This window comes from Crotalus tigris, unplaced genomic scaffold (assembly GCF_016545835.1).
Source record: "Crotalus tigris isolate CLP2741 ecotype Arizona unplaced genomic scaffold, ASM1654583v1 scf7180000023636.1099087, whole genome shotgun sequence".
Taxonomy (NCBI): domain Eukaryota; kingdom Metazoa; phylum Chordata; class Lepidosauria; order Squamata; family Viperidae; genus Crotalus; species Crotalus tigris.
Genome location: NW_024100093.1, coordinates 553,384 through 581,310, shown reverse-complemented (window position 1 = coordinate 581,310; position 27,927 = coordinate 553,384). Strand labels below are relative to the sequence as shown.

Sequence of the window (27,927 nt, the reverse complement as noted above, 5' to 3'; positions counted from 1 at the left end):
GGGTTCATTTTCATCAAAAAACAGACAGTGTGACTGGTGTTGCTTCTGTGATACAAAATTTGTTAACCCATTTAAGACTGCCAACTGATTCCTGTTCACCATCAGATGGTGGAATGTAGTTTGGAATCCAAGGAAGGAGGGGCTGCTTCCCAAAGAGACAGTGGAGCTTGGAGTGTCTGGTAGGCAAGAAGAGAGATAGGTTGAGCCTAAATTATATTATATATTATACTCATAAAGTATAATATATCTTTAGCTATGCAGAAGGTTTCAAACTGGCACAGAGTCACAGCTGCTCCTATGTCTGTTTGTCTGCAAATCACAGTGAGCCTCTGTGATTTGTAAACCAGGCTTTCTGGTTTTATATGTTGTGTGTAGTCAACAAAATGTGGATATGGAATTGCCTATAGTTAATTGAGGTATTTGGAATGCATAGATCAACCTATAAAAGCGTATATATAAGCTTGTAAACTTATATTCATCCTGTAAAAGAACTTACATACTACCGTAGATTTTCTCCAACTGTAACTCATTTAACCACTCTTTATAAATGTTAAGTCTAAACCCTTTGTATTTGTCCACTTCAAAAAAATGTGAAAGTACATACAATATGAGAAATAAAAACCCAAACAGTAACACAAAAATATGATAAAAAAGATTTCTTGCAGCACATATTTTTATTTAATCAAAATAGAAAGTAGTCCTGCAACAATGACAAAACCTCATCCGTGCTCGTAATTAGATATGATGGGATGATGTGACAGATTATAGGTGAAGAAAAGTATAGCTGCCATTCAAGGAACAGATCTGAATTCTGCCTGTGTGCTCCTTGTAGGATAAATATTCTATTGTAGCTGTGAATAAAGCAGAATAATAGGCAATTATGCAACTATTCACACTGATGGACATAAAAATAGAGTTTATGCCAATGAGATACTGATTTTCTAAATTGGTTTGACAAGGTTCTTAAGAAAATATAACTCATTCTCTCCCTGGCACAAAAAGTATAGCTAAAGCAATCACCTTTATCAATATTTATTTTATACTAATTTTATTAAATATAGCAACTAAAAGTTACAAACTAATATGAACTTTAAAAAGAATAGAAAAAGTAGAAATGCAGAAAAGATGGAAAAATAGAAAAGAAAGTAAAAAAGAATAAGAATATAGTAAAGAAAAAGAAAAGAAATATGTAAAGATATGGCTTCCCCCTTCATTACAACAAATTTAAATAATTTTAGTAACTTATTACCTTCTCTTAAAATACAACAAAGAATCTCTTCTTTCCATGTCTCATATCTTATCTATAAACAAATCCTTCAAGCCTTGTCATTCAGTTCTGGTCAGCAAAAGTCCATTAAGAGTTACCCAAGATAACAACATATCTATGTTAACCTTGATCAAATAAACCAACCATATATTCTTTCCTTTTACTTTTAGCAAACTTGAACTTTAATCCCTTCAAATAATAAAACTTAATTTTTTAAAAATATTTTCTCTGTCCCTTCTCACAAAGTTCTTCAAAAGTTTAAAAGCCTATTTTGCAAATTCAGGATAGGAAAGTTATCCAGGTCACATTTGGTTTGTTATTTGTTATTATATCCCTTTTAATTATTAAGACATAAGGCAGTTTTATATGTATTTACAGCGTAGCATCTTTTCCATATCATTCTTGTTACCTGTCATGTGTAAACCCACTTTCAAATCAATCTTAGTTTTGTCTGGTAAAGCTGGTTCCTCTTCCATAACATCTTCTAAATGCAGTCTGTCTATACTGGCAAAAACTCTTAAAATTAAGTTCTTGGTTCATTGTTCACAAATATCCTTCAGTACATCCAATGTTAAAGTACTTTGCTCCAGCCTGTATTAGTAAATCAAATTCAAGTGCTCTTCTCCTTTAATTGGAATGTTTAGTTCCTCTGGGTTCACTTAGTGTCCAGTCTATAAAGTCCCATCCAATCGTGTTTTTTTAAGAATTCAAAACAACAGCATTTCCCATGGGAAGGATTCTTATAATGAACTTCAAAATCTTATTTCAAATCCATCTGGACCCTTAGATCATTGTACCTTTCCACTATTCTAATCACCCTCTTGCTATTTATTCCAAAAGACAAGATTTTTTTTTTAAGCCCTTAAACTTGTATTTAAACTTTCTTTCACTAAGAGCGGAAGGAAACTTACTTGGTTCCTTAAAACTGAAAGGCAGTTAACAAGCAATTTTTAAAAATGATTAGAAAAGGCCATTTGCAAGCCATGTGCCCCTAAAGCAGTGTTTCTCAACCTTGACAATTTTAAGGCATGTGGACTTCAACTCCCAGAATTCCACAGCCAGCAATGCTGGCTGTGGAATTCTGGGAGTTGAAGTCCACATGCCTTAAAATTGTCAAGGTTGAGAAACACTGCCCTAAAGGTATTGATTGTGATTTGAACGAAGGTGACTTTCCCTCATCTCCGAGAGCTCTAAATCTGCTGGAGACCACTGCCTTGCAGTCATCTTAACTGTCTGGAAGACTTATGGGCTATCTCAGGTTCTGTCCTTGTCTGGAGAGGAATTACAAAAAGCCAGTCTTTGTTCTGCCATAGACTTTGGCTCTGCTTTTAGGGGAGATGTCTTCAGTTTGCCATTTCTTCCCTGGAAGTCCCAGCTTGTATCAATATTTAGATAGCTGAAATCGATACTCATCTGAGAACAAGTCCATCAAAATGAGTAGGAGTTACTTCTCAGAAGATACATTCAGGGCTGTTTAAGTGTTGCTCTCTAGGTGCAGGAACAGAGATATGAGCTCACTATTTATGTGCTATTTGGGAAAAAACCAAAAGATTTAGAAAATTTGTTGTGCCTGCACAGTAGAGAGCAAGGGCCAGAAACATTTTAGGGTTAAGGTGTACATTCTCTTGGGAGGTCTTTGTCCAAGACCACATTCTAGTATAGGCAGTGCCAAGTTAGAAGTCCCTGGAAGCACCTTTGCCTCTCTTTTATTATTCCATTCACTTGTTTTCCCTCTTTCTACTACTGGGCATATGGTTCACTTGGCAAGTGTACTTTTGTTTCAGAGTCATAAGGAAATTAAACTTTGAGCTAAGGGGTTTGTTTTCACTTCTCATGCTTCTGAGGTTCAGGCAAACTGAAGACTCCCATCCATCAAAAAAAAAAAGTGTCTGCTCAGTTCAGGATCATCTGGAGGTGCCAGCTGCTTCCTTTTGTGAGCAGGTAAGAATTGTCTGTAAGTGATAAAAGGAAACCAGGCAGTTAAATAACGTGGTGGCTGGACAACATCAAAGCTGACGCCAGCCAGTTCATAGAAAAAATAGTGCAAGATCAGAAGATATGGAGAGACCTGGCCATAGAATCCCCAAGAGTCAAACTTGAATGAATAGATATCTTCCTCCTCCTCCTCCTCCTCCTCCTCCTCCTCTTCTTCTTCTTCTTCTTCTTCTTCTTCTTCTTCTTCTTCTTCTTCTTCTTCTTCTTCTTCTTCTTCTTCTTCATCATCATCATCATCATCATCAATTGGCCATAGTGATTCATATCTTCATCACATATTCCTTATATTCCTTTAAGAAGACCATCCTTGAAAACTGGAAATCACAGGTCTTCAAAAGGGGCACTTTGATTTTTATCAAACTGGCTCCTTGTCATGGCAGCCTTGGAATCAATTCTTTTACTTCTTCTACTGCCCAGGAAGGGAAGTTGCTGGATACTCAGAGCAGAACTTTTCCAGAAACAACAGCACTACAATTCTGCAACTTCTTTCCAAAGGAAAAAAAAGTCTGGCTTCCCCTTTGTACTGTTATTGATCAGGAGGGAAGGCAATCTGGTACCATGGTGATTTCAGAACTGTCTGAATGCTCTATCACAGAGGTCCCCAACCTTTTGGCATCAAGGAAAAATTCTGTGGAGAAAGATTTTTCTGTGGACCAGAAGGGGTGTGGTTTTGTGTGCTGCCTGCATCCAGCGGATGGGGCTTCACTTGTTTGTGCGGCCTGGTTGCTGGTATGGCCCGGCCTGCTATCATTCCTTTTCAGGCTTCATTCCAGTTCAGGGCTTATTATGGGTTGTGAGAACTCAGGACTCATGATCAGCTTAAACTGTTTAGGCTTGCATAGACAAAGGTTCAGCACTGTCGAAATTTACTCCATGCTTAGCCTGCATTAGCCCATCCACAATATTTGAGAAGCCTTGAAATATTAAAAGGAAATTCAGGTAGTCTTCGATTTACAACAGTTCATTTAGTGGCCATTCAAAGTTACAATGGTAATGAAAAAAGTGTCTTATGACCGTTTTTCACACTTACAATCACTGCAGCATCCCCCTGGTCATGTGATCAAAATTCATATGCTTGGCAGTTGACTCATATTTACGACGGTTGCAGTGTCCTTGGTTCATGTGTTCTCCTTTGCGATCTTCTGACAGTCAAATTCAATGGGGAAGCCAGATTCACTTAACAACCACATTACTAATTTAACAACTGCACTTCTGTGACAAGAAAGGTCATAAAAATGGGACAAAATTCACTTAACAACTGTCTTGCTTAGCAACAGAAATATTGGTTTCAATTGTGGTCATAAGTTGAGGACTACCTGTAGTATATTTATTTCTGATCCAACCTTAGCCTGAATAAAATAAATCATTAGTTTTATTCTGGGGAGGAAGGGAAGGCTTTGCACAAATTTATTTATCATTTCAAGGGATCAAGAATAGGACACATTTAACAAGGCCTACAAGACCAGGGTCAAAACTGTCAAGATGGTGGTTGTAAGTATATGATAGGAGCTCGTCCTCTTTGCACATGCAGGTGATTGCCACACATACAAAAGGGATGTTAGGGATCTTGACTTTTTTGACACGTAACCTCTTTTCCACAGACATTCTCAAGTCACTGGCTTATTTGAGTAGAATTGTTTTGCTCTTGCTTCCCTTAGTTTTATGATCAAGCTTAACTGCTATGATTATATAATTTCTAATTTTTAATTACCTGCAGCATTTGATAATTTATCAAACATTTATAAATTTAAATTTTACAGATTTGTAATTCATAACAAATGGAATAAACATTTAACATTATTTAGAATGATCAATTTCCAGCTACATCCTGTTGGGCAAAAAAATTCTCGACGTTACTGTTATGTTTTAAGCAATTCAAAGGTTCTGTTATAAGAACGGTTAACTGATTACTTTATTTGAATCTTAGACTGTCTGTCTGTATAACTTTAAGCCTAGTGTTTTAGGCCGGAACGAGTACTGATTGGCCGCCGCCTAGTGGCGGCCCATATAAATAAAAGTCAAGCAGCTGCTAGAGCTTGCTTCTGTGAGAACCTAATAAAGAGCTGTTATTTCAACTCCGTGTCTTCAATGCCTCACTGTTCCCACTACACAACAGTGGCAACGAAGGTGGGATTATGCTGCTGGGAAGAAAGAGCTAAGTCACTACAAGGGGTAAGACCAGGCACCAGCACCCTGGTTGGAACCATGTTCCCTGTTGAGTCCTTGGCGAAAAGCAGACGCGAGAAGCAGTTGTAGTTCTCAGGTTTCCTTTTATTCTGTGTTCAGCTTACAAGTGAAGGCTTCAGCAACGCCCAAAAGCTCCTAGCCTCTTATATAGGCAGTTCCCGGGTCAATGTGTTACTTTTCCCGCGCCAGCACCCGCGCATGCGCACAGGCGCTGGCGACAGCCTGTCTGGTCCCGGGCAGCTTGCACCTGCCCGGGACTGCCTGCAAATGCCCTGAGCCCATTTGCAAGGCTCGGGACATAACACCCCTTTCCCCCGGGCTAAGACTACTACCAACATACAATTATTTCTTGATGCAGTGTTCTACTCCCCAGTGCTCCTACTGTTTACTGGCTTTTGTTTGGCCAGCAATGTTATGTAATCCTCTAAGTATTTAGGAGATTTCCTTGCTCTCTGTGACCTTCTCAGCTCTGGGTTTCTGACAGGTGTTCCCTGACTGAGGGGAGACGTGAGCCTGTTCTCCTTATCATGCCTTGGTGCCTTCCAAGGACTGTGCCCCGATGCCTGGCCTGCTTGCTCGCCCACCGGGCTCGTCAGGCCAGGGCTTCTGTCACTTTGTGACCTGGTTGACCTGCTTAGCTGTAGGCCCTCGGGCCCCTTGAAGTGATAGCCACTGCTGGGCGTCTCTATAGAACCTCCTAGGTCCGTCCAAGACCTGTCAGGAGGCTGTCCAATCCCTAAGCCCCGTTCTGTGTCCGGGCTCGTGTGGGTCTCTGTACCTTCCCAAAACTCAGTTACTCCCTGATGTGGGCTAGAGGTGTTGCGGTCGGGACTTGGTTCCTCGACCACCTCCCTGTAAGTTTGACCCCCTGTAGGACTTGGGGTAAGGTCAGGCCAACTCTGGGGATTATGTGCCAGCTCTCTTGCGGGGTATGATTTATTGGGATGCTCCCGGGTATCCTCCCTGACTGGAGTACTGTGCTGTGCAGGTGAATAGTGATTGTACCCCCGGGGTGACTCCCTGGCTGGAGTAGGCGTGAATGCCTGGTAGTTGGATAGGCTCTTAGAATTCCTGTTTGGGGCACTCGCGGAATCTTGGAATGGGCCGTTTGTGGCTCCATGATTGGAGGTGGGCAGCAGCTCGTGCCCCTCCCTTTGCTCTAAAGGGTCCCCCTCCCCTCCGGAAAAGACCCAGGAGTCTCATCTGAAAGGTCCTGCCTAGGGCGGAGTTGGTCGATGTGCCGACGCAGGACACGACCGTTGTTCAGGGCTACCTCGTAGGAGAGAGGACCTGTGACCCTGGAAATAGAAGCGGGGACCCATGTATGACCAGGCCCGTAATTGCGAGTCCAAACCGGGGCACCCACAAGTAGTTGTCTAGGTGCCCTAGGATGTGAGGTAGATGAAGGCAGTCTGTCCGGATGCAACCGGTCAAGCTTCGTAGTAAGTTTGCGCCCCCAGCGAAGTTCAGCTGGGCTTCTCCCTGTAGAAGTGGACGGTGTGGTGCGGTAAGAAAGGAGAAAGTCAGCCAACCTGTGATGCCAGTCCCCATAGGTGAGTCTTTTCAAGGCGTCCTTTGTGATGCGGACCATGCGTTCAGCCATACCGTTGGTGGACGGGTGGAAGGGTGCAGACGTGGCATGACGAATCATGTTAGCCTGTAAGAAAGCTTGGAATTCGGAGGAAGTAAATTGAGGGCCGTTGTCAGAGACGATGACATCTGGGAGCCCATGTGCAGCAAAAATCCCCCTCAGTACCTGAATAGTCTTTGCAGTGGTGGTGGATGAGACAGGTACAACCTCAAGCCATTTTGAATGACTGTCAACGAGGACCAAGAAGAACTGGCCCTGAAAGGGCCCAGCGTAGTCAATGTGCACCCTAGACCATGGGGACTGTGTATCCTCCCATCTATGCACAGGAGCTTGGGGCATCTCTGGGCGAGAGCGCTGGCACAGGTGGCATGCATGCACCTTAGCCTCAATGTCCTTATCTAAACCAGGCCACCACAAGTGGCTGCGCGCAAGGGCCTTCATGCGAACAATGCCAGGATGACCCTCGTGGAGGGACTCTAAGATCCTAGTCCTCATTTAGGTGGGAATGACAACTCTGTTTCCCCAAAGCAGACAACCCTGAGAAGTGGACAACTCGTTCCTTTTGGACCAGAAACTCTGAAACTCAGGACTAGGGCAGTGCTCAGGCCATCCAGACAAAACCCAAGAAAGGACACGTGAAAGTGTGTGATCTGTGCCTGTTTCAGCGGCGACATCCCTGGCATTCAGAGGGGACTCGGGCAAGGCTTGGATGGATAGAATGTTGACAGCTGGCGCAGGGTCAGCTTCTACTACTGGCAGGGGCAATCTACTGAGGCCATCAGCATGGCCCATTTCTTTCCCAGGCTTGTGGAGTAAGGAAAAATCATATGCAGACAGAAAAATAGACCACCTAAGCATTCTAGGGGAAATGATTTGGGGAGTTTGTTTATGTGTGGTAAACAGTCCCAGCAGAGGCTTATGGTCAGTGAAGACCGTGAAATGCCTGCCATACAAGAAATCATAGAATTTTTTAATTCCAGCAACAACAGCCAGAGCCTCCCTGTCTATATGAGCGTAGTTGCACTCAGCAGAAGACAGTGTTCTGGAGTAATATGCAACAGGAACCTGAGTTCCATCAGACCTGAGGTGGCTCAGGACAGCTCCTACCCCGTAAGGGGAAGGATCACAAGCGATGCACACAGGAAGGGACTCATTGAAGTGTGCAAGTACACTGTTAGAAGTGAGTAGGGCCTTGACCTCATTGAAACTAGCCTCATGTGTTTGTGACCATTGCCACACTGCTTGTTTGTCTAATAGCCTGTGAAGAGGCTCAGCTACACTAGCTTTATGTGGAAGAAAGGAATTGTAGAAATTCAGGAGGCCCAGAAAGGCCTGAAGTTCGGCCTTAGACTTTGGCCTAGGTGCTTCTAAAATGGCAGTTAGTTTGGATTCAGCAGGGTGAATCCCAGCAGCATCAATTTTGAATCCCAGAAATTCAGTAGAAGGCACCCCAATTTTGCATTTGTCTCTTTTGAGCTTGAGGCCTGTTTTCCTGAATCTTAACAGAACAGCCCTTAGCCTTTCAGCTAGAATGTGTGTTGAGTCTCCTGCAATTAAGACATCATCAAAGTAGGGACAAACCCCCGGTATGCCCCGTAGTGTGTTTTCCATTACGCTTTGGAAAATCCCAGGAGCGACATTCACTCCAAACTGTAGCCTTTTTACCTTAAAGGCTCCCCTGTGGGTCACAATAGTCTGAGCTATAGCAGCATCATCATCAACAGGCAGCTGTTGATACGCTTGAGCTAGGTCAAGCTTTGCAAAAACGCGCCCCCCCTTGAGGGAGGCCAGAATATGACTGACCACAGGAACAGGATAGGCATGTTGCTGCAATGCCTTATTAAGAGTGCATTTGTAGTCAGCACAAATGCGAATGTCCCCATTTGCCTTTAGAGGCGTGACAATGGGGGTCTCCCAAGGGCTGGAATCAACATGTTCTAGGATTCCCTGTTGGATCAGTTTGTCTAACTCAGTGTCAATTTTACTCTTTAAAGCAAAAGGGACCCTTCTTGCTTTAATTCTAATGGGAGTGACAGTGGGGTCTAGTTTTAAGGACACAGGAGGTCCCTTGAATGTGCCCAGCTGGGGGCTGAAGACATCTGCAAATTCTTTGCAGACTTCCTGTAGGTCGAGTGTTTGTAAGCTGTTGAGCCCCGTGACGTGTATCCCCAAGGCTTCAAACCAATCGAGTCCTATGAGACTCGTTCGTTCACCCCCTACTACTAATATGTCTAGTGGACCTTCAAAATTCTTATACTGTACGTTAAGGGTGGCCTCCCCCTTAACACACACTCTCGAATTTTGAAAGTCTGTTAACACAATGTCAGAAGGCCTTAATTTAGCCTGAGTTCCACTGCCGGAACAAATCTTCCTAAATGTATGTAAGGATATGATTGAAAGGGCAGACCCCGTGTCTAGTTCCATAGTTAATGGAACCCCTTGTAGCTTCACCTTGAGTGACAGCTTTTTTTTGATGGGCTTGTGTGTGCCTGTCCTGAAGATGCTTCTTCGCGAAGCGCAAAACCCTACCCTATTCTGGCTGGGGACCCCGGTACCTTTCAGGCGCAGTTCTTCCTGAGGTTGTACCTTTCGTCGGCCCAGACACACAGCTGCAATATGTCCTTGTTTCCCGCACGCCCGGCAGATAGCGGAGCGGAACTTGCAGTCGGTTCTCCTGTGGCGACCTCCACAGCCGATGCACTTGAGGGGAACTGCAGAGCTTCCTTTCTGATTCCCTTCCTTCGTGGGGTGGAGACGGTCGACTTCCTCGTCCGGATCCTCCTCGGAGTTCCCTTGGACGTCCTCTTGGTGCACGGATGCAACATCTGGACTGTTCCTGATCGGCCGCATGTTTTTGACGGCGCTGCCTGCTGCTTCTTCTGCGGTGACCTCTCTTAAGGCATCTTGGAAGGACAAGTCTTCTTTGGCGAAAAGCCTCTGTTGTAGATCTCGATGCCTTAAGCCGCACACGAATCGGTCCCTCAGTCGTTCTTCGAGGTCCTTGAACTCGCAGTGCTTGGCGGCCTTCCTCAATGCGGCGATGTATTCTTTGGCCGACTCTCCGGATCGTTGATCCCTCTGCTCGAAGGTGTGGCGCCATGCGATGACGGACATCTTGGGCTGGAAGTGCTCCTTCAATAGCTTCTTTAGATCTGCGTAGCTGACAGACTCTAATGGGACAGGTGCTGCAAGGTTCTCTGCGATTTCGAAGGCGTCTTGACCGCAGACACAAAGCAGGGTGGCAACCTTCAAGCTATCTTCCCTCACTTGGTTCACCTTGAGGTAATTTTCCACCCTGGCTACGTAGGACTCCCACCGCTCTGGATGTGAGACGTCGAACTCCGAAAGCCTTCCAACCTTTGCCATTTCAGGAGACGGGTCTATCAGCCAGCCTACCCCCGAATGCGCACTGGATTGGCGGGTAGCTGCCGAGTCAACGCCGTTCCGTCGTTCCGCCGCTCAGGACTCACTTGGGTAAGCTTACACCTCTTCTTTTCCAGGCGATGTAAGGCATCCCACCTTCGTCGCCAGTGTTGAGTCCTTGGCGAAAAGCAGACGCGAGAAGCAGTTGTAGTTCTCAGGTTTCCTTTTATTCTGTGTTCAGCTTACAAGTGAAGGCTTCAGCAACGCCCAAAAGCTCCTAGCCTCTTATATAGGCAGTTCCCTGGTCAATGTGTTACTTTTCCCGCGCCAGCACCCGCGCATGTGCACAGGCGCTGGCGACAGCCTGTCTGGTCCCGGGCAGCTTGCACCTGCCTGGGACTGCCTGCAAACGCCCCGAGCCCGTTTTCAAGGCTCGGGACATAACATTCCTGCCTTCTGCCTGCCGGTATGCAAATGCTGGAGGTATCACCTTCCTAAGGGACCCGTCCCTGAGAAACTCACAAAAGCCCTGGCAGCATAAGGCATTGGAGACCCAGTAACAGCCAGCCATGGCCAAAGTCGGAAAGCTTTCCGAGTTTGACATGATGCACCTGAATAGTGGAGTTCGTACGTTTCAAGAGTAGAAAACTACTTCAGAGTGAACCAGGTCAGGGAAGATAATTTAAAAGCTGCAACCTTGTTGTGCATGTGTGGCCAAGCCACCTTTGATATAGCGGAGAACTCAGTCGCTCCTGCTCCCTTAGAGTCACTCACCTTCGCTGACTTGAAATGAAGACTCAAGGAGCACTTCGAACTGAGACTGTCCATTATCGGATACAGACATGCGTTCGAGCAACTAGAACAGCAGCCAGGTGAAACCATTGCTGAATTCGTGGCTGCTCTACGCTAAGCGTCCAGGCTCTGCAAATTTCCCGACCTAGAGGACCAGTTCCGGGACCAACTGGTATGTGGCCTGAGAAGCAGAGACTTACAGAAGAGGCTGTTCGCTAAAGAAACCCTGACATTCCAGGACGCACTGAAAGAGGGTGATGGCAGAAGAGGCCGCAGGTGGAGCCTTCAAAGCTTTACATCCCTCAAAGAATTTCCCCAGCCAGACGGCTGTGCATCATGAAGAGTCAGAGAGAACAGAAGACCCAGACATTGACATTGAGATCAACCGGGTGCAGAAGGTCCCAGAAAGAAAGCAGCGGCCGTTTGACAAGGCAGCCTTCTTCCCTAGCTGTCAGGGCTACGGCGGATGACACCAGCGCTCAGAATGCTGGTTCCATGCAGCTGTATGCCGAGCATGTGTCAAACAAGGCCACATCGCTATCATTTGTAAAGGTCACCAGAGGGAATCTACATGTGAAGAATTCCCCAGGAAAGGTAATGGGGCCCTGGGGCAGAATAGAGTAGGATTTTGCTCTGGAAGAAGGAGCATCCTCAGAACTGGAGCCCATTGCCCCCTAAAAGAAAAGCTTAGACTAAAAGTCAAGCTACAAGGAGTTCCATGCACCATGGAATTGGATACTGGGTCAGCTGTGTCTATAATGTCTTACAGGACTTTTAACTACATATGCAGACATGGCGGAAAACGAGTCAGACTTAAGCCATCAGATTTAATCTTGACAGATTTTCAAAATTCCCATGTAGTGGTTAAAGGTGAAGCCATGTTAAACGTAAAGTTCAAAGAGTTTGAGGGTGCCCTCAACGTCATGGTGGTAGAAGGCCAGTGAACAAGCCTGATCGTCTTAGACTGGTTTGATGACCTAGGCATCCACGTGACTGGCATTAACAAAACCCAATCAGCGGATTTGGCAGCTGTCTGCCAGGAGTTTGCGGATGTATTCAGTCCCACTTTAGGGAAGTACAAAGGAGCACCAATTGCTCTCCACCTGGATCCAACCGTAGCCCAATCAGAGTAAAGCCTCATAGAGTGCCTTTCGCCCTTAAGCCCAAGATTGATGCAGAGTTAGATAAGCTCGTTCAACAGGGAGTTTTGCAACCCATTGAAGCTGTGTGTGGGAAACCCCCATAGTTACACCGGTCATGCCTAACAGAGAGGTGCGCATCTGCGCTGATTATAAGTGCACTATTAATAAGGCACTGCACCAGCATGTGTATCCGGTACCTGTAGTTAGTGACATTCTGGCATCTTTACAAGGAGGTCGCTTGTTTGCAAAGCTGGACCTGGCACAGGCTTATCAGCAACTGCCTGTGGATGATGCCTCTGCTGAGGCTCAAACAATAATGACTCATAGAGGGGCATTCAAGGTTTGTCGACTGCAGTTTGGGGTCAGTGTAGCCCCAAGGCTCTTTCAGAGTGTGATGGAATGCACATTAAAAAACATTCCAGGGTTGTGCCCTTACTTCGATGATGTTTTAATAGCTGAGAAATCAGCAGAGATACTTGCAGAACGTTTAAGGGCTGTTCTACAGCACGTCCGCAAAGCGGGGCTAAAGCTCAAAAGAGAGAAATGTCAAATAGGAGTGAACTCCACAGAGTTCCTCAGTTTCCAGATCGTCCTGCTGGAATACACCCAGCTGATTCAAAGCTCAAAGCTATTTTGCAGGCTCCCAGACCAAAGTCAAAGGGAGAGCTGCAGGCATTTCTGTGATTACTTAACTTTCATCATGTCTTTCTACCTCACAAGGCTGCATTAGCAGAGCCTCTACACAGACTCTTAGATAAAGGGGCACCTTGGCAGTGGACTAGTGTCCATGAAAACAGTTTCAAAGCAGTCAAATCACTGCTGTCTTCAGCGTTAACACACTTTAACGAAAAGCTGCCTATCAGTATTGCATGTGATGCGTCCTCATACGGTATAGGAGCAGTTCTGAGCCATATAATGGCAAATGGGCAACAAGCACCCATAGCTTATTACTCAAGGACACTTTCCCCCACGGAAAGAAATTACCCTCAAATTGATAAAGAGGCTTTAGCCATGGTTGCAGGAATAAAGAAGTTCCATGATTTTCTTTATAGTCACCCATTTACAGTCTTTACAGACCACAAGCCTCTCCTTGGTCTGTTCACTGCAGACAAGCAAACCCCTCAGATCCTGTCTCCAAGGATGCTGAGGTGGTCAATCTTTATGGCAGCCTACCATTACAGGCTAGTCCATAAGCCTGATAAGGAAATGGGTCACACTGATGCACTCAACAGACTGCCTCTGCCTAATTTAGAACCAGACCCTCCACTTGCTGCATGCATCCTGTCAATTTAGGATTGCCTGAATCTCCCCTTCACACTGGGGATGTGGCTGCTGAATTGGGTGCTGAGGGGGTGGCCAGGAACCTGTCTTGGAACAGAATTTCAGAGCTTTATTAGAAGACAAGACAAGCTGTCTGCACACAAGGAATGTATTCTATGGGGGAGTAGGGTTGTAGTCCCATACACGCTAAAGGAAAGAGTCTTAGAATCTCTGCCTGAGGATCATCCTGGAATAGTCAGAATGAAGGCACTCACGAGTGGTGGCCAGGGCTGGATAAGGATATCGAGGCTCAAGTTAAAGTCCAGACCTGAAATGCTTCAAGCCCCAGTACATTGCTGGGAAACTACGCAAACTCCATGGTCTAGGATTCAAATAGACTATGTAGGATCCTTCCAAGGACAGGTGTTCCTCATTGTTGTGGATAGTTACTCAAATTGGCTCGAAATAGCACCAGTCCCTTTTATGACTACTGCCAGGTCCATCCAGGAACTGCGCAGAATCTTTTCCACACATGGCTTACCTGATGTAATCATGTCAGATAATGGGGCACAATTTACTGCTGCAGAATTTCAGTCATTTCTAAGGTCTAATATGATTAGACATGCCACCTGTGACCCGTTTCACCCGGCCTCTAACAGCCAAGCGGAAAGGATGGTCAGGACGACCAAAGAAGCACTTAAAAGACTAAACAGGGGTGACTGGCATCACAGGTTGGCAGACTTTTTGCTCTGTCAACACACAACTCCATGCACCTCAGCGGGTCATAGCCCATTGAGATGGGGACGTCGGCTGACCATGAAGCTGGGCCATCTCCATCCAGACAGAATCTCAACAGAGACAGTGCAGCCCAAGCCACCGAGGAACTTGCAAGTAGGCGACCGAGTTTGGGCAAGGAAGTATGGTCAAGGGGCATTGTGGGTGGTAGCTGTGGTTTGTAAGGTGTCAGGACCACTCTCTTACGAAGTGGTCCTGGAAGACGGGTGCATCTTGCACCGCCACATCGATCAGCTGCGTCAGTGGCAGGTGAGACAAACCCTCGCCACTGACCAAGAGGAGAGCCGGGGGCTGCCCGACAGCTCCGGTGTGTCTGAGCCGCCAGAGTCCAGCGCGACTCAAGGAGACATGCTGGATGACTCAGTTGTGGTTGAGTCGCTACCAACAGAAGGAGCTGTGCCTGAAGACCAAAGTATGCTGGAAGACGGACATGCGTACCAGTCTACCCGGCCAGACCAGCTGAGCAGAGACCGGTCTACCCAGCCAAAAAGGGTAAACAGAGACTGATCTTCCTGACCTAAGCTGTCAAAAGGATTCCAGTCTACCCAGTCAACTGAGGGTAGATAGGGAGCCACAGGCAGAAATGTGGCATTCAAAACGATCGCGGAAGCAGCCTACTTATCTAAATGACTATATACAATTTATGGATATGTATTGATTTAGGGGGAAGGGGTGTTATGTATTAAGCAATTCAAAGGGTCTGTTATAAGAACAGTTAACTGATTGCTTTATTTGAATCTTAGACTGTCTGTATAACTTTAACCCTAGTGTTTTAGGCGGGAACAAGTACTTTAAACTGATTGTCCGCCACCTAGTAGCGGCCCATATAAATTTAAGTCAAGCAGCTGTTAGAGCTTGCTTCTGTGAGAATCTAATAAAGAGCTGTTATTTCAACTCTGTGTCTTCAATGCCTCACTGTTCCCACTACACAACAGTTACCATGACGCTATGTCACTTTAAGCAGAGCAAAATAAACAAATGACAAAGAAGATGCTTATGAATGCCTTTTTCAATTGTTAGTTTACTTCAAAAGGTATTTGAAGCTTAAGGTTTCAGAAGCCACCGTATTATTCATCAAAGTGGAACAAAAATACTTCCTAAAGATTTTTTGAAAGGATTGGTTTTCTCTTTCCCCAACTTCCCCTTCAAAATTGTTCAAACTTAATTGCTGGTGATTAATTCTGAAACGAAGAAGGCCCAAGATATGAATCAGAACTTTCCCACATCTGTGGTTTTCAGTCTGTCTTTTTAAAAGAATATTTTTCAGAATAATAGCTGTGTAACAATAAGAAGCAATCATTTTGTATCTTGAAATCTAAATATTTTCAATATTCATTTATGGAGGGAAGACAGGAATCTTGTAAGCAGCATTGGACAGAACCCCTTAATTATTTATTTGATATTATGAAAAGGAATTAGAGATTTTGTTTTTTTTCTTCAAAGCATTTATCCTCTCATACATTGGCTTGCAAATTGATAGTATAATACAGAATCTGCCAAACAGAGTCTGCAGATAAAGATAACTCTGAGGCCAAAGAGTGGAGCTTTGACATATGCAGGACAAGTTTATAAAATATGCATGCATCTCCACGGGGTTACAGGTCACTGGAATCCTGAAAAGGTTGGTTCTATTGTTAGCCTGAGTGAGATGATAACTTGGGATATTGGGTGGCATGGAAGCGGTATTATCAACAGCATCCCAAAAGTGCTTTTTCAAAAAGCAACTGGATTTTCTTTATTTTTCTTAAAGACATTTCACTTCTCATCCAAGAAGCTTTTTCAGTTCTGAAGAAGCTTCTCAGGTGAAAAGCAAAAACAACTTCAAGAAAAAACAAATAAAGTCCACTTGCGTTTTGAAAAAGCACCTTTGGAACAGCCATGGCCTGGATGACTGAGAATCTCCATAAACATTTATCAACAGCATCATGACCATCAGCCCCTGTTTAGAAGTCAGGCTCTCTATTCCATATAGTTTAGCCCTTGTCCCTGACTTCACGAAGTGCTCTTAAAGTGAGATGCAGGATGCTGTCTCATCACTGGTTCTAAAATAAAGACCAGCTTTTAGTCTAGATCAGCTTCTGCTGTGGAAATAGTATGGGAAGCTATCATGTCCTTTGCCTTACGCCTTAAATCCTATATAGTGCTTGAAGAAGTCTCTAAATTAGTGTTTAAAGCCAACCTCAGTGACTTTAAAATGTGTGAGCTTCAACTTCAACTCCCAGAATTGCTTAACCAACACTTTCTAGGCATTACAGACTACGTCCTTCAGTTGCAATCAACCGGACTAACAGTAAGGGATGATAGGAATTGCTAGACTAAAACTCCCAGTAACCGACCCAGATTGGATCCTGCAACATTATCCTGGGACACATATATTTGCCTTCATTCATGATAAAAACTCTATGCCAAAATATTTCAAAGCACCTGGATCAAAGAAGGCATTTCTAAGGTGAGAGTGCAGATTTCAAAAATATAAGATCTACATTGTTGCAGTTCTTCTTAAGTAAGATTTTAATCCACAAAATGTTAGCTCAGGAGATTAATTCAATTATGTCCTGTACCACTTTAGCCATACATTAGAATGACTCATATTAGTACAACTCTATCACTGAAATAAGGATCAGAGAATCTAATAGACTATTTAAGAAGAAGTTTTTTGTTGCTGCTGTTAAGAAACAGAAAAATAGAACACACTGTTTTCCTCCATAAAACATTCAATATCCTACCAATAGATACCAATCTACTGTAACCCTTTCCAAATTAGATTTCAGAAATCCTGTCGGCTGTATGGAAGGTCTGCATCAAACTTCACACTGTAGCTGCCTTATCTTGGCTCCAGCAAAGTAACCAACAAAACATAATAAAATAGCTTGTTAAAAAATAATTTTCTTGAACCAAATTTCAGAGCGGTTGCTTTGCAGAACAATCCCATCTGACATGGTGGCTGCAAGCAGTCTGTATCTTTAAGATAAAAAGGATTCCTAGGGCAGGGCTTTTCAACCTTTTCACCCATTGTACCACTTTAGGATATGGCAACATTCGAGTACCACCAGTCGCCCAGCAAGGTGTCAAAAACTTGATGACCAAAAAAAAAAAAAAAAATTGAAAAAAGTGATAAAGTACAGGTAATCCTCGACTTACAACAGTTCACTTAGTGACTCTTAGAAGTTACAATGACACTGAAAAAAGTGTCCCCAAGCCACAGCCGAGCAAGACACCTGCCTGCCCGCCCAGCGGTGCTCTTCCTCCTGTCCGAGGTTTTCATTGTTGTGAGCATTTCTGTTGAGGATTGGCAGTGGGGGGTGGGATGCAGGGGTGTTTGATTTTTATTCCCCCCATCTGCTGGGTGGTTGCTGCAGGTTTTGGTCACTTCACATGACCCTGGGACACTGTGATCATCATAAATATGACTCAGTTGCCAAGCATCTGAATGTAAATCACAAGACCCTGGAGATACTGCAACATTCCAGTTGATCGGTGCTTCTTCTGGACTCAGCAGAAGCACTAGGATCAGTGCCGCTTTCCAGCTGATCGGTCCTTCTTCAGGGCTTAGCAGAAGCAACAGGATCAGCGCTGAGCTCCAGCTGGAGCCTGGCGCTGATCCTGGCGTTTCCACTGAGCCATGACAGCCCTGCAACTCCAGCCATCTCTTGCTCAGGCTTGTGCAGTGCTGCCACTGGTTCAGCTCATTCCCCTCCCCTGTTATTTTTCTAGGATGGTCACATACCACCTGCCAAGTGCCAATGTACCACAGGTGGTACCCATACCACTGGTTGAAAAGCCCTGTCCTAGGGTATGCATTTTGAACGATGGGATAGAAAAGCTTTCCCGACTTTTGAATGATTCAGAAAAAAAGAATAAGTTATGCGATAATTGCTTTCAAGTTAAGAGTAGAAAGAATAAATATAATAAGGTATAGATTATCTTCATTTTTTAGATGCAGTCTTGATCATATCATCTTACTAACTTATTGCTTAGATCAGATTATTTGTTTTGATGTATCTCACCTAGTATGGGATATTTCATACAGATACTAGTACAGTGATTGCACAGCCAGGGACAACCAGAATATGGCCTCAGTCACCTGGATTCACTTTTTCAGAGATGCAAATTGCATCTAGCAGCTGGTTTCAAACAGGACTTGGATTCTGTCAATAAGAGGAAGTTTAACCTCCTCTTTGCCACAGCGCAGATCAAGATGGATTTGTATTTAATTCCAGATAGCTATGTTGTAAATTAAAAATAGGTTTCCTTCAGGTTATAATATATAAATTGAAAAGCCTCTCTTGAATAGGAATCTAATCCATATTCTAAAACAAGCATGTATGCAACCTACATGCAAATCTCCAGCCTCTCTTTTACTGTTGCCAGAAGCCCTAGAATTCTACCTCTAAACTACTTCCAAACTACTAAGTTATATACTACTAACTACATAGGTACCAATATATTTTACTTTTTTAAAAAAAGTATAAGCTTCCAATAGGCATATTATGCCTACTTTAATAGAGTAGAATAACAGAATAACAGAGTTGGAAGGGATCTTGGCAATCTTCTAGTCCAGACATGTCAAACTTGCAACATCACGTGACGTCGTGCAACGTATCGGACTTTTTCTCCATTGCCGGCAATGGGGTAGGCGTGGCTTCCGGATGATGTGTCCAGCCTGCGGGCCGGCAGTTTGTCACCCCTGTTCTAGTCCAACACCCTATTCAAGCAGGTGTTCCTATATCATTTCAGACAAATGGCTGTCCAATCTCTTCAAGTGGTGAAGCACCCACTTGACTAATCACCATTCAAAATATTGCCAAAGAAGAATCCACATTTCTGAGGCGACTTTGAGTTACAGCTGCTTTCCACCCCCACCCTTTTTTGATAATAATGATAATAATACATGTGTTTCCAAACTTAGAAAAAGCATTGCCTACCATCAATCTAAAAGATGAGGCATTCCTGAAACATAGTTCCTTGCATAAAATGAAGAATCCTGCCTATTTAAAATTTTAAAAAATATATCATCAATTTGTATTTTAATCTAACTAGGCTGGTATCCCATGCCTGCTACCCTTTATTCTGGAACCAGCTTCACCCAATGACTTGTGCCATTGCAAGTGTGTTTGATGCTGAGGGGAAAAGATGGCCCACAAAGCCATGTCCAAATCAGTTTGAAACATCAAACCGCATTTATCAGTGTGGCTCTCCCTACCGAATCTCTTCAAAGGTAAGTGCTGAGCGTGAATAAATTTCAACTCCTACAATTTACTTTTGTTACCTGGAAGGCTGGCAATTTCTTGGTTCTTCCCAAATTCCACCGATACATATATATTTGCACGTGCAGGGGTTTCTTTCTAAAAGAAAGATTCATCATTGGGTAAGGATGTCGAATTGAAACCCTTACTCTAAGGAGAATGTAGTAAAATCAGGGTGCAGCCAGATCAAACTGTTTGCTATAATTAATAAATGCCGTGTACCGTTTTCTCTAAATAAGGTGTTCAATTCAAAAACATAAATATGAGGGGAAATAGATGTAAAAAATAAGTGTACCATTTTGTTTTTTGTTCCCCAATTCTAGGAGGCCGATATAATGAGAGAAATCAAAGAAAATGGTCCAGTGCAAGGTAAAGAAAAGCTTGATTTAAAATTAATTACTAAGCATGGAATACATAAAAGCAAACTCTTATCACAGACAATTCTTGAGAATATTAGTTGTCTCTGTGTTAATTGTTTTAGAATAACAAACATAACCCTCATTCTTCCTAAGATTCAATATATTCTACTATATGGCTCAGCTTCAATTTGTATACTTTAGAATTAGATGATTTGTTACAATCCTAAACCAAGAGGTTATACAACAAAACAGCAAAGCTTGATTTATGGTGTACTCTTCCATATGTCCCTTCAGAAGCTGGTCTAGTCCATGGGGTCAGTGAAATTGATTGTTTACAACTATATCACTCCAAAACAATGAGCATGGATTTATGATGTCTAGATCTATATTTATGGGTATTAAATGTGAGGGGAAAGCGTCAATACCTTCATACTGCATAGAGTGGGCAACATTTGAAGAATCAGGAGCTCCAACTCAATTTGTGTTGGAAACAAACAATCAGCACAAGAGAGAATGATCGTTTTTGCCTCTTCTATTGGTCAGCTGGAGAAAGCACTGATTGGTTCTTGATGTCTTTAGCATTCTGAGACCAGCAAGAGTTAACAAAAGATGTCAGGCAGGTTGGCTTCAAATAGCACTGGAGGACTTGTTGAATAGAAATGTTGATTTATTGCATCAAATAACAGCTAAGAAGTCCTATTTGAACTGGGCATGAGAAAACCCACCAGTTTTCTCAGAGGAATTTTAAATTCTGAAGCTGAGGGATAGACATAGAAGGATGCCACCTTAGTTTGGTGAACAAACTAAGGACGGGAGGGAGAAATCAATCTTAAAACTACCGAAGTCATTTCATGCTAGGGATCTTCAAAAAAGGAGCTTTAAGAAGTGACACTTTTCGTTTTAACTAATCCACAAGGAGCCTTCATTTGGAGCATCATGGATACTTCTGACCACTGCATCTTTAGATGGATATTATAGACTTGGAGAAAAGGAGAAAAAGAGCATTCGGAATTACTGGGGTGGAAAGACTGCTTTGCAAAAAAATGTTAGGGAAGCTGAGGCTCTTTAACTTGGATGAAGTTGAGTCAGAGGTTGAGCGATGGAGGCATATAACATCATTCATGGCAAACAAAGTGGAGAAAGGGGCATCCGTAACAATTATGCTCAAACAATGACATCTATGCATGTGTCATCCTGCAAATGCCAAGTGTGTACTTGCATTACAATGTCTGATGCGTGCCTATATGATCAGATTCCTAGATGAGGGGGCAATCTTAGAAATCTACTAAATATAGATTTTGCATGTAGCTGTTGTCATCTCCTTGCCTCCCACAGACACCTGTGCAAATATTTTTCTCCCTCTCTCACATATAAGTTCTTCAAATGAAGGAAGATTCAGAAACAGCAAAGAGTTGTGTTGTTTTTTTTTTACATAGCCCACAGTTAAACTCTGGAATTCCCTATCAGTGAAGGACAGATAATGGCAGCCAAGTTGGATGATTGTAAAATGGGCCTGGAAGAGTTCTTGAAGGATGAGGCAATTTATGATGTCTAACGCTAATGACAGTTTATATGGATTATAGGCAGCATGCCTTACATACTGATTGATGGGAAGGGAACTAGGTATGTTTAACCTTATGAAGAGAAGGCTCAGGAGAGACATGATAGCCGTTTTCCAATACCTGAAGAGCTATCACAGGGAAGGGAGCATCCATTTTTTCTCCAAAGCACCTGAGGTGAGGATAGGAAGCGGTGGGTGGAAGTTCCTCAGAGAGAGATCCAATCTGAAAATAAGAAGGAATTTCCTGACAGTGACAACAATCAGTGGAACAGCTTGCCTCCCAGAGTTGTGGGTCCTTCGTCACTGGACTTTTTCAAGAAAAAATTAGACAACCACTTGTCCAGGATGGTGTTAGAAGTAAAGTCTTCATCCTGGTTCATCCAAGCCGGGAATAAATAAGCAAACATGGCGACTGCTTTGGGAAGAAGGTTACAGTTTATTGAAGAAGCAGAAAGATGGTTCTTCAGGAAAGAACAGAGGAGAGAAGGGGTGAGCACATGGTGTTGTAGGTTTTTATATCCCCTCTAGCCTTTTGTTTGGAATAGTTTCCTGTTCCTGTGGCATGAACTTTGAGGCTATTTCCTGTGTCACGTATTCTGACCTGAGTCTAGGTGTGCCTCTATGGTATACTTGATGGTAATGGGTTAGTCCTATTATATCCCAAAAGTCATCTCCTGCTTTCCTGGGGTGAGCTAATGACTTTTAAGAGTTTCTTTGTCTTGAGTTCCCTGGCTCCAACCTTCCTAATGGTCTTATATCTGCATTTCTATGAGGCTAGCTCTTGCTTGGAGCAAAGAAATTTGGGGCCAGGTTTGGTTTCTGCTTTTCAAAAAATCCTTTTGGTGAAAAATATATTTTCCTTTTTAATATTTCCTTCTGGGGGGGGGGCTAACTTCCCTCAATGGTATAAGGATTCCTGCCTTTTGAGCAGGCAGTTGGAAGGAACCTCCAAGGTTTTTTCCAGTTCTATGATTTATGATATGATTCTATTACAAGTGACAGAGATAATAACTGTGCAGTCTAGGCACACAGGAGCTTTTTCAATGCTATCAGCTGAATGACATATAATACAGGACTAGACAGACCAATGGCCTGGTTTAGTAGATCCTTTCTTACATTCTAATGATTCTCAACAGGAATCTGAACGTGAAAGAAATGAAGAGATTCTAGCACGAGAGGTTCAAGGAAATGGTAAAGAAGAACAAATTTTAGGTGTGGGAGGGACTGGATGAGATAGAGGCAGATGTTTCCAAAAGGGATGCAGCAAAAGCCAAGAAGTAAGAATAAGACGAAGTAAAAGGGGAAACACTCCATCTTGACTGAATAGGAATTAAGGAAGAAAAGAAAGGAAAAGAAACAGATAATCTGTTTTCTCAAAACGACGGAATGGTGCTTTATTAGCTATCTGAGAACAGTGCAGGTTTTCTTTTCCTTATACAGTATATGCATGCATCAGGCTGTGGTTTACAACAAGGATCCACAGGCAGCAGCATTGCAACAATGTCAAGTTTATGACACCTGTGTCGTGTCATTATCATGCAAAAGATGCAACTTACTCTACTTGTGCCATGATGTCTGATGGAACTAATCACATCATTTGTGTCATGTCATCAGATGGACATATCATCATTTCCCTTCTTTCCACAACAGATGCTTATCACGTATCCTTTTAGCTACCAGTCAGAATAGGAGTCTCACTGGTTTCTGTGTGTTTTAAGTGAAACCTCAAAACAGTCTGAACAAGGGAATTTTAGATGTGGAAGAAATCAAATGAAACGGTGGGTTCATGTTCCTGCATAAAATATTTACATTTGGGAAAAACAGGCAGGAGTATACCAGGGACACTGACTGTAGATTTTCTACTAATATCGAGGTCTTCTGTGAATTATTTGTTTATCTTTAAGGCTTTTAGTCTTAAGAGGAATGTGAAATAATTTCTATATCTTAAAATGATGTTTCTGTAATCAACACTAATTAAAATTAAGATTACAGCTAATATTTTTTGCCTTTTTCCATTCACTGCTACCCTTCAGCCATCATGAAAGTATATGATGATTTCTTCCTTTACAAGAGTGGGATTTATAGGCATGCCATTAGAGAACCACAGCCTGAGCACCAGGAGAGATTCCATTCTGTCAAGTTAGTTGGGTAAGTTGAATCCATAGCTGTTTTTCCTTCTTTTCTGTAATACAGGTAGTCCTTGACTTACAACCTTTCATTTAGTGACTGTTTGAAGTTGCAACGGCACTGACAAAGGTGGTTTATGGCCATTTTTCACACTTAACAATTGTTGCAGCATTCCCATGGTCATGTGATCAGAATTGGCAACTGGCATGTATTTATGACAATTGCAGTGTCCCAGGGTCATGTATCACATTTTGTGACCTTCTGACAAGCAAAGTCAATGGGGAAGTCAGATTCACTTAACAACTGTGTTACTAACTTAACAATTGCAGTGATTCACTTAACAGTGAAACCTATTTAACAACTGTCTCACTTAGCAACAGAAATTCTGGTCAAAAGTCAAGGACTACCTGTATATAACAGGCAGACAATGGACTTTGCACAGGAACATGGAACCTTTCCTTCTCTGGATGCTTGAAGGTTAAGGTTAACTGGAGAGAAGCTTTCTTAAGAGGCTAAAATTGACCACAACTATTTATTGGTCTATATAATGGGATACATCCTGTATAGCTGGACTTCAGCCAATGCAACATGTCTTCTCTCACTTTCCTTCCCATTGCAGTCCAGCTGTCAAACTTCATCTACACCCTGTCATCTCATTATAGGATGGGTAGATTTTTATATGTGAAGCTACAGTGTGCAGATTGTGGAAAGTACCTCATGAGCTGCATTAAGGCATGGCACAAAGCCAACAGATGCTGCATGCTAAGTTTCACCACTTAAATATTGCTTAGATGAGGAACCCTTTATCAAGAATTGGGCTGCTTGCATGCAGAGCCAGCTATTAGTTGATAATCTGTGTTCTATACTTCTTTCTAGTACCATTTCAATTAGACCAAATTGGCCATTGATATTATTGGATTCATACAACAAGCATATATGCTTGTATAATAATAATAAATAATAATAATAAACCCTTTATTATTAAAGTATAACATGTGTACAGAGAAATTGGCTGAGCCTCCCTCTGTGCCCCCCCCCCTCATCACAAACTCACGGTGACTACAAACCCACAACTTATTTCACCCTGTGAACTAATTGCACATCATGCCGGCCTCACGAGTCTATCATGCATAAAGTTATAAAATTATGTCCCATTCAGAAGCCTGACAGCCCATGGATAAAAGCTGTTCTTCAGCCTGTTGGTACGGCTGACTATGTTTCTGTATCTTCTACCCGATGGTAGAAGAGTAAAAAGGTACCAACCAGGGTGTGAATCACCCCTGAGAATTTTCCTCACTCTGCCAAGGCAACGGGCCCTGATGATGTCATCCAGTGGAGTCAGGGAACAGCCCAGGATGTCTTGTGCCATGCTCACCACCCTCTGCAATATCTTCCTGTCCGCGGCTGTCAGGCAAGCATACCAAACCACAATACAATATATGAGAACGCTTTTAATAGTAGACCGGTAGAAGAAGGTCATGAGTCGTTGTTCTACCCTGTTCTTCCACAAAACCGTGAGGAAGTGGAGTCTCTGTTGGGCCTTTTTGGCCACCTGGGCTGTATTAGTTTTCCAGGTAAGATCTTCACAGAGGTAGACTCCCAGGAATTTAAAGGAGGAAACTCTCTCTACCCAGTCCCCTCTGATGTAAAGCAGGGCAGGTTCCTCTCTTTTCCTCTGGAAGTCTAGCACCATCTCCTTCGTCTTGCCAATGTTCAGGTGCAGGTTGTTCTCTAGGCACCATGAGGATAGTTTTTGTACCTCCCCTGTCTTGTATAGTTGGTCCTTCTTTTCTTACCTGAAGGCAATTGTGTTGCCATATATAATGGCTGATACCAGTTCCATGCAAGACATTTTAGGCCATTTTACTTATCCCTATGATTTCTGATAATACCCAATAATTGGTGAATTCATTTTTTCCCCAGTCTTGTGGCATTAACCATATCCAGCTCCTCCTTACTCAACAGTAATAAGGTGAAGACAGCAGTTATTTTCACTGCTGTTAAAAAAAATAACCCTCAGCAGGCTGCACATTGTTAAGGGGGAACTTGGTAAAGAAGATACTTCAGGTTTTAAGAGCATATTCTCCCCCTCCATAGAGCTTCAAAAGCAATTCCTCTCAAGTGGCTTCTTTCGCAAGAGATATGTATTAAGCTCTTGTTGAAAGAAAAATCTTCATCAGGGTCCAGTCCAAGCTGGGAATAATCAAAATGGACAGTGCTTTATTGAAGAGGACAGCCAGACAGAAAGATGGCTCTGGGAAAGCTGACCACATGTAGTAGGGAGTGGTGGGTTTTTATACCTTCTTGAGCTTTTGTTTGGAGTTGTTCTTGTGGCATGAACTTTGACCTGAGTCTGAGTGTGCCTTCTGATATTCTGATTATAGTAGGTTAATCCTATTATGTCCCAAAGGTCATATCCTCCTTCCCTGGGGCTGTGGCTGATGACTATGTCCTGCGTTGGATTTTTTTGGTGTGAGGGATTGTTGATTCTAGGGATCTTTGTCTTTCTAATCCCATCAGCTCTAAGCTTCCAAGTGTCAGTCTTTCTGAAAGGATTATGATATCTGCATTTCTACAGAGCTGGTTTCTGCGTGGGGGAGGAAGACATGGGGCTATTAAGAAAAACTGGGCATGCTTTTCTGCCTTTGTAAGATCCTTTGAGGAAATATAATATTCTGCCCTTTTAAATATTTTCTTCTCTGGGGGAGGGGGCTGACTTCCCACACTCTCTTGTCTCTATCTCGAAGTGATGGTGGAGAATCTATATCAGGGCTTTTCTATCTTTTCACCCATTGTACCACTTTTAGGATATGGCAACATCCAAGTACTACCAGTCGCCTAGCAAGGTGTTAAAAACTTGAGCAAAAAAAAAGGAAAAAAGTGATAAAGTACAGGTAGTCCTTGACTTACAACAGTTTGCTTAGTGACTGTTTGAAGTTGCAATGGCACTGAAAAAAGTGCCCCCCAAGCCACAGCCAAGCAAGACACCTGCCTGCCTGTCCGTTGGCGCTCTTCCTCCTGTCCGAGGTTTTCATTGTTGTGAGCATTTCTGTTGAGGATTGGCAGCGGGGGTAGGGTGGGGGGTGTTTGGTTTTTATTCCCCCCCCCCCAACTGCTGGGTGGTTGCAGCAGGTTTGAGTCACTTCACATGACCCTGGGACACTGTAACTGTCATAAATATGAATTGGTTGCCAAGTATCTGAATGTAAATCACAAGACCCTGAAGATGCTGTAACATTCCAGCTGATCAGCGCTTCTTCTGGGCCCAGCAGAAGTGCCAGGATCAGCGCTGAGTTCCAGCTGGAACCTGGTGCTGATCCTGGCGCTTCCGCTGAGCCCTGACAGCCCCAAAGAAGCGCTGATCCTGGCACTTCCACTGAGCCCTGACAGCCCTGCAGCTCCAGCCATCTCTTGCTCAGGCTGGTGCAGTGCTGCCACCGGTTCAGCTCATTCCCCTCCCCTGCTACCACTTTTCTAGGATGGTCACGTACCACCTGCCAGGTGCCAATGTACCACAGGTGGTACCCGTACCACTGGTTGAAAAGCCCTGATCTAGATCAGAGAACATTCATTTAAACAGGCTGAATGATGGTGAATCATTCTGAATCATGCTGATTCCAAACACATGAGACAGACTTGAAACAACACTTTTAAAGCTGGGGACTAGGGGTTATGTTGCTAACTATCTGTCAGTGATAAATTTCAGCCAACATCTAAGAACAAAATAAAATATTGATTAGTCTTACGAGCTTATCAATACAATTTAAAAAATGAAATGCATGAGAATGTCATGATGTTGTCCCTCAGGATATGTATGAGGTTTGTCTGCAAACTGGTTAACCTCATCTGTGCTGGTGCTTTAACCAGAATTGGAAAACACTTAAGAAAAGACCTATTTCAGCTGGAATGCTGGACTTCTGGTGTGGTGATTGCATGAGAAGGAGGGGCTCAGTACGAAGAATCAGAAGCCTTGAAATGAATTTCATCCTGGAGATGACAAACCAAAGTGACAGACTTGTTCAAAGCCCCACTAGATGGTGACTGAAAGACTAGTCCCTACTGTTTTCTTGACAAGATTTTGGAAGTGGTTTGCCTTGTCTCATTCCCAGGGCTGAAAGAGAATGACCAAACCAAGGTCAACCAACTGGGTTTGTTCCCATGCTGGGACTAGAATTCCCATTCTCCCCAGCATAAGAAAAGTGATTTAGTTTTACCTCTCACAGAGCTATTTATGCTGGAGTG

The 27,927-nt window shown here is 43.3% G+C and overlaps 1 protein-coding gene and 1 long non-coding RNA gene across 2 annotated transcripts in view; one reads left to right on the top strand and one right to left on the bottom strand.

Annotated features, from left to right (window-relative positions):
• Positions 1-27,927, top strand: part of TINAG (tubulointerstitial nephritis antigen) — a 50,038-nt gene that overhangs the window by 12,320 nt on the left and 9,791 nt on the right. The window contains exons 7-9 of the mRNA XM_039320332.1: positions 19,433-19,610; positions 19,962-20,007; positions 23,592-23,706. Coding sequence (XP_039176266.1) covers positions 19,433-19,610; positions 19,962-20,007; positions 23,592-23,706 — 339 coding nt within the window. The remainder of the gene's footprint in view (positions 1-19,432; positions 19,611-19,961; positions 20,008-23,591; positions 23,707-27,927) is intronic.
• Positions 741-21,937, bottom strand: LOC120297574. Its single transcript, XR_005553841.1, has 3 exons — positions 21,680-21,937; positions 19,662-19,737; positions 741-851 (listed from the first exon to the last, which is right to left on the bottom strand). It is a non-coding gene; the product is annotated as an uncharacterized LOC120297574 (long non-coding RNA).